At 40.2% G+C, this 7603-nt stretch overlaps 1 protein-coding gene across 1 annotated transcript in view; it reads left to right on the top strand.

Moving 5' to 3' along the window:
• LOC110028789 (F-box protein At5g06550) overlaps positions 1 to 5454 on the top strand; it is a 17949-nt gene extending 12495 nt beyond the window's left edge. Inside the window, exon 3 of the mRNA XM_020730778.1 lies at positions 4432 to 5454. Coding sequence (XP_020586437.1) covers positions 4432 to 4522 — 91 coding nt within the window. The 3' untranslated portion in view covers positions 4523 to 5454. The remainder of the gene's footprint in view (positions 1 to 4431) is intronic.
• The last annotated feature ends 2149 nt before the right edge of the window (positions 5455 to 7603 follow it).

The following is a 7603-nucleotide window of genomic DNA, read 5'->3' on the forward strand; positions in this document are numbered from 1 at the left end:
GAAGGGGGGGGGTGGGGGAGGTGGGCGGGGGGGGGGGGGGGGGGGGGGGTCCAGATGGTGTTAGCGAGGAACAGTGGTTGGCAGCGCTGTGGGGAGGTTGTGGAAGGGTAGAGTTGGCTATGTTGGGTCAAAAAAAGGTTAGGCTGCAAGGAGACAATAAGATTGTTGTCTTTGGGGAGAGTGCAACGGTGACGACGACAGTGATCGTAAGGTTGCGGAGGGTGGGAAGAGTCGAGGATAATCACCACCTCAGACGAGATATAGCCGGAACACCACTCCTCGTTGAATACAGACTTAGAAGGGAAAATATGGATGTCGACAACTGTCCTAGCAGAAACATAATAAAAAAAAACTGCAAATCTAAAACACAGGAATAAATATATAAACCTTAGATAATTAGAGTTTGGCCCCTCTATTAAAAGGAAGCGCCAAATACCTGGGGAAGAGCTGATCGACTCTCCCATGTCTGTACCAGTTCGATCCAGACTCCTGTAGCGCAAAAGGCTCCCATGGCCGCATGCGGAGACTAGATCCCTTTTGATGCCTGCGACAGTCTCTTGGGGTTGGGAGAGCTTCTATCTCATTTGTCGAAGCTTATGGCTCATGATAGTATAGTGTTAGGTCGGTCACTTTGAAGGTGGTGGAGCTATTGTAATTTCTTGGTAAGTTACTCCCGTTTGGCACAACCTGAGCTAGAGTTGCATAAAAGTGTATATTCCTGCAAAGTAACTCTTGAGTCCTTAAGTCTGTAATCTCTTATTCCACTTCTCAAATTCAACTGAATGTATTTGATTGATGTCTTTGGGAGAGGGCTGGCTGCAGCGGTGACGACGACAATGGTGGTAAGGTTGCAGAGGTTGGGAGAGTCGAGGATAATCACCACTTCATACGAGATATAGCCGGAGCACCACCCGTCGTTGAATACAGACTTAGAAGGGAAAATATGGATGTCAATGACTGTCGTAGCAGAAACATAATAAAAAAAATGCAAACCTAAAACACAAAAATAAATATATAAACCCTGGATAATTAGAGTTGGACCCCTCTATTGAAAGGAAGCGCCAAATCCCTGGGGAAGAGCTGATCGGCTCTCCCATGTCTGTATTAGTTCTATCCAAACGCCTGTAGTGTGAAAGGCTCCCATGGCCGCATGCGGAGACTAGATCCCTTTTGATGCCTGCGACAGTCTCTTTGGGTTGGGAGAGCTTCTACCTCATTTGTCGAAGCTTATGGCTCTTGATAGTATAGTGTTAGGTTGATCACGTTGAAGGCGGTGGAGCTACTGTAACTTCTTGATAAGTTACTCCCGTTTGGCACAACCCGAGCTGGAGTTGCATATAAGTGTATATTCCTACAAAATAACTCTTGAGTCCTTAAGTCTGTAACGTTCTTATTCCACTTCTCAAATTCAACTGAATGTATTTGATTAACGTCTTTGGGGAGAGGGCTGGCTGCAGCGGTGACGATGACAATGGTGGTAATGTTGCGGAGGTGGGGAGAGTCGAGGATAATCACCATCTCATACAAGATATAGCCGGAGCACCACTCATAGTTGAATACAGACTTAGAAGGGAAAATATGGATGCCGACGACTGTCCTAGCAGAACCATAATTAAAAAAAAAAATTGCAAACCTAAAACATAAGAATAAATATATAAACCCTAGATAATTAAAGTTGGGCCCCTTTACTGAAGGGAAGCGCCAAATCCCTAGGGAAGAGCTGATCGACTCTCCCATGTCTGTACTAATTTGATCCAGACACCTGTAGCGTGGAAGGCTCCCACGATCGCATGCGGAGATTAGCTCCCTTTTGACGTCTACGACTTTCTCTTGGGGTTGGGAGAGCTTCTACCTCATTTATGGAAGCTTATGGCTCCTGATAGTATAGTTTTAAGTAGGCCACGTTGAAGGCAGTGGAGTTACTGTAACTTCTTGATAAGTTTCTCTTGTAGGTGTTGTTATTCTAAAGCACATTTTGATTGAATAATTATCCATCCCCATTTGACACAACCTGAGCTGAAGTTGTATATAGGTGTATATTCCTGCAAAGTAACTCTTGAGTCCTGAAGTCTGTAACCTTCTTATTCCACTTCTCAAATTCAACTGAATGTATTTGATAAATAAGTCTCTCAAGAGGAACCAACTCTGGAACAAAATCTATGGTTTGTTGAACCGCATTGAACTATAACTAGTTAGGAGAGACCTCTTCTTTTTTGAAAGGACCTGAATCCCATTATATAATTTTCTTCCCCACCAAGCTCCTAAGACAAATTTCAAAGCTGTGGTTCATTCATTTTGTTTGATTATCTGTCGTTGGGTACACTGCTAAACTAATTATAATATTTAAATGACTCCATATAATATCTAGAAGTGACGCAAAAGAATCTCATATCTAACATGGACCTCCCCCTCCAGGGGCAATTCAAGAAATAACTATATACCTGAAAAGTCTGAAATTCACTTTGCTTTGATTGCCATGTGTTTTGTGTCAATTTCTTGAACTTAGGACAATCTTGGACCACCAATGTTAATTTTGTTGGAGTCCTCATATGGGCTCAACTTGAACTACGCACATTTCTCCCTCATCATCGGGATTCTAGTATTCTTCCTTTGCGTACTCACTTTCTTCGGTGTCTATTTTGTTGTTGCCCATTTCTTCAACAATTTCATGTCATGAAAGGATCATTCCCCTGGTTCTGCAGTCTTATTCAATACGCCAAATCCGTGGCACTTGAAAAACTTTTAAGTCGGGATGGATTTGAGGATGTAGATTGGTTCTACCCGTTCTCTCCTTTGAATAAGTGCCTCCTCAGGCGACGTCGGCTTGGCTGTTTTGTTGGGTGTACTCCTGTTGCTTGTTCCTGGCGTTGACGGTCACCCGGGGATGTTGTTGTAATTGGTGAGACGTTATGCACATATCATGCCTATAATGTGTCGGTAGGTACTAGCACTCTATTTCCCTTTTCATCTTAGTGGTTTTCGAACTTGAGGATTCTTTGAGAGCGAAAATTGAAGAGTAAAATTAACACATGGATGCAAATCTACTTTTACTTCAAAATTTTGACTTTTCCATTATTTCATGCCAAATCTTCAAGATAGTGTTTTTTCATCTCGGAGATCGATTGGAATTTGTGTGACCCCTCTAAATGGTTTTTTCTGGAAGGCGTTAGAGGGTTTATCATTGCATATCCTCCCTAGAAATCTCTTGAACGCTTGTTTGTGAATTTCTCATAAACGGCACTGCCATTTCCCCTCGATCAGGCTTTCGGCTATTGTCTTCTCTGTGGCATGTGTAGGATTTGAGTTTTGGTAGATAGGAGGTTGTAGGGGTGATGTAGAGTGGGAAAGAAAAAATTTTGGTGGTCGGTTTAAAAAATCCGCAACGAGAAGAATTTTTTGTGGAATTGGGGTTGTGTGTTGGTGGATGTTAGAAACTCTAGGATATGACTTGGGTTAGACTAGCTTTGATACCAAACGATATCGGAGTTAACACAAATAATAATAGGAAAACTAATATTATTATTGAAAAAGCTAAATAGGCGGTTATAACCAAACATGCATTAAAATGGGAAATAACAATACCACAACACAAACTCACACTAGGGTTCAATCCATGAATGGCGGAGGTCAAATAGGTGGTTCAGATGGGAGGTAGCTGGAATGGGGTGGATTAGAAGCGGCAACGAGTAGGGGTGGTTGGAAAGACAGTGTGTGGCTGGAAATAGCATGGGTGAGAGCTGCATGACAGGTCAGCAGTGGCTGAAAGTAGTAAATACAGCTGAAACAGCCAGGGGAAGGGTAGGACGGCAGCTTGGCAGTGGCAAAGAGTGGTAAGGATAGTTGGAGGTGCGGTGGTAGCAATGCTGGACAGTTGGACAAGAGAAAAACAGCAGGTTTGTTCTTTTCCGGATGTAGGCATCGAAGAACAGCAATTGGCAGTGATGCAGGGTGGAATGGTAGAGGTGGCTGTGCTGGGTAGGAAGAAGGTTTGGGCTGCAGGGAGATGGCAAGGTTGCCTGCGGTGACAGTGACGGTGACGACAGAGGCAGTGTAGGTAAGGTTGTGAAGGATGGGGGGAGTCGAGGATAATCACTATCTCGGACGAGATATAGCAGGAGCACCAACCGTCATCGGATACAGCCCAAGAAGGTAAAACCTGGATAGCAACGGCCATCCTGATAGAAGCATAATAAAAAAACTATAAGCCTAAAACACACGAATAATTATATAAGTTCTAGATAACTAGGTTTGGGCCCCTCCGTTGAAAGAAGGTGCCATTTCTCTGTGGAAGAGCCGATCGACTCTCCCATGTCTTTCCCATGTCTGGACCGGTTAGTGTAAGTTTCCCGTGTTCGCGTATGAAGACGTGATTCTTTTGACTCCCGCACCAATTCTTTCTTTAATGCTATTTTGAATCTGAATTTCGTGCAGATGTTCGACAGTAAGTTCACGCACTCCAGCCACAATTACTCTTACAACCATTTCAATTGGCCAATTTAATTCAGCAAAGTTTAGAAGTTAATCATACACTCGCACTGCCACCACATGTAACTCAAAACTGTGAAAAATATTCAAGCAATATAATGCCTGCAGCAGTTAAGGCAAGCATTCAAAATACCCAGAATCAGAGAATTATTCTACCAATTCAGCGCTTGACACCTGCACAATTGGTCACTGTAATGGTAAATTCTACAAATTTCATATCTGTAAACCCAAGCTTTTCGTTATGATGTTCAAAATGAGGTGCGACAAATCAATGATTAAAATATGGAACAACCAGAACATATTCTAGCCACTCAAGGTACACGAGAATAAATTTTAATGCTTGACAGGCCATCAAGTCCACGGACTTTGAGATTACAAGGTAGCAGTGGTAATCTGAAGGTCCAAATCTTGATAGTTGGTGGATTAACACACAATTTCATTCAAACAAGATTACTACCTCGCTTGAGATTGCCAATCAAACATCCCAGTTCTTCTAGGTGCTTGTGGGTAATAGTGAAGCATTGGAGTGCTCTGGACTATGTCCACGAGTGCCAATTCATATTCAGGGGTATCTATTAACCATTGATTGTAGCAGTGTTGCAGTACAAGGAGATGATGCTGTTTTAGTGGGGTTCAATGGCTGCAATTATTAGGCCCTTGTCTCAAGTCTGACAAGAATTTAACTATGAAATTATATTGGTAGGGATCACATAATTACTGACTTGTGAAAATATCTCTTCCTTCAACTCTATCCGTTTGTAACAGTTTCAAAGAATATTGTCTACAGTAACGGTGGCATCCAGTTTTTACATGATGGCTGAAAACAAAACAAATGAGATAAGTGAAGTCCTAATGGAGATCAATAAACTGTTCCAGGAATTCCAAATATTGTTCAAAATCCATCAGAATTACCTCCTTCAAGGTCAATAGATCATCGTATTCCATTGATTCCGAAACCAAAACTAGTTAATTTAAAAAAAAAAAAAACAGAAATTGAAAAGGTTGTGAAAAGGTTGTGAAAGAAAGCTGGAAGCAGGTATTGTATGTGAAAGTACTAGCTCATTTTTCTCGCCAGTGCTGTTAGCAAGAAAAAAAGATGGAACACGGAGGTTTTGTATTGATTACTGAGCTTTGTACAAAGTAAATATCCCAGATACATTCCCTATGCCAACAGTAAAAGAACTTGCTGATGAATTGCACGAAGCAACTGTATTTTCAAAATTAGATCTGCGCTTGGCCTACCACCAAATTAGATTGCACAAGATGTTTTTAAAAAAATATTCAGAACATATGAAGGACATTTTATATGTAATTCAAAGATTAAAGAATTATTTATATAAATATAAACAAACATTGCAATATTTATCTAAATCCTGGAAATGATCCTTTTTTCTTTTTGGGTGCGGCATTTACATATACATCACACAATTTTCATGTATTTACATATTTATTGCCTAAACTTCATATTTTTCATAACATTTCACCTTTTAAGATTTAAAATGGTGATCATTTTTGTAAGATATGAACAATTTTCCTGATATAAATGTAAAAAAAGAAAATTTTTAGAACAACAAAAACACATGAGAAATACTCAAAAGACAAATAAACAAATAACAGAAAAAAACAAGTGATAAATATATAAATACATGAGAATTGCGTGATATGGCTGTATATGTAGTTATTAAAACCGACAGGTGTGCATCCCTTATTTGATAGGAGCATTGAAATCTACGACTCCGCGCTAATAATTTCGAAGTTGGATGATGCGTTCAGCAAGTGGAAATAAAAGCTGCCACTTAGAGGCCTCGCGTGTTGATCTGATTGGCTGCGGATGCCACGTAGCCGCCTCGCGTGGCGATCCGATTGGCTGCGGCCGGCCGGGGGGGGGGGCGCAGCAAATGGCCGTCCCCCACGCCCCCACTTGAAAACTGTCATTAGCCCCACTCCGCCATCATCCATCCAATTCCTACGTGTTCCTTACCATCATGCTGTATTGTCCTGAGGATATCTAATTAAAGGAGGAGAGTACGCTAAAGGATATATCACTCATTTATCTGATTCAGCGCAGTTATCTAAGCCTCTTTTTGAGAAAGCTTATTCGTTTTGACGGTATTTTGAAAACATCATCTCATTATTTGAAAATTATGCTTGTGCATCTAATCTGAAAACACATATGATTTTAAGTCATGAAAGATGAATGGATGATCCCAGCCCGAGATATTCAAAAACGAGATAAAGAGTCATACAAACCACCCAACATAAAGAAGCAGACTCCTGTATGAGACCTAACCCCTCACGATCTCCAAACATGCTGGAGATGTCCAAAAACATCTCATATATTATCACATTTAGTTGACCAGCAACATCGATTAAGCCTAACTAATCTAATTAGACCAGTTGTGATAAAGACAAACAAACTCAACCGACCGAGCAAGAAAGTAGCATGGCGATCGGTCAAATATCAAGATTATCATTTATAACTGTCATTAAAAGATGAGCAAAAATATAACATCATTATATATAGATCATTTCTGGAAGAAGGAATTGCCGAATTAGCCAAAAATAAATGTAAACATCAACACGATTGAGACGAGCTATTCATTCATTTCTTTGCCTCTCCCTTTCTCTTCTTTTTTACAACATATATACATGTATGTAGACACGCACACACAGCGTAGAAGTATCACGGAACTTGAAATAATTTCATAGCTCCCTCCTCTCCCCTCTCTCTCTCTCTCCTCTCTCTCTCTCTCTACTTTGAGAGTAAAGACTCAGATTCTCTCTCTATCTCTATATGGCTGAGATCAGCGTGGGAACACCGTGGAGAGATTCTGCAGTTTATGAGAGGAAATGAGAAGACAATCGATCACAGGTAATGAAGATCAACTAGTAATTAAATAGATTAAAAAGTTTATTTAAAACATTCTTATTAATTTTTTAACTGTGAATGAATGGATTAATATTAATTAAAATTTAATCAAGAAATAATTTTATTTTTTTATTCTTAAAGACCGAGTTCATTAGAATATCCCGCCACAGAACATTTAATGCTTAGAACGAGTGAACTTATTAATTATGAGATTAGTATTATATATATATATCTCTATATATATATATA

Source organism: Phalaenopsis equestris, unplaced genomic scaffold (assembly GCF_001263595.1).
Source record: "Phalaenopsis equestris unplaced genomic scaffold, ASM126359v1 Scaffold000531, whole genome shotgun sequence".
In the NCBI taxonomy this organism is placed as follows: Eukaryota; Viridiplantae; Streptophyta; class Magnoliopsida; order Asparagales; family Orchidaceae; genus Phalaenopsis; species Phalaenopsis equestris.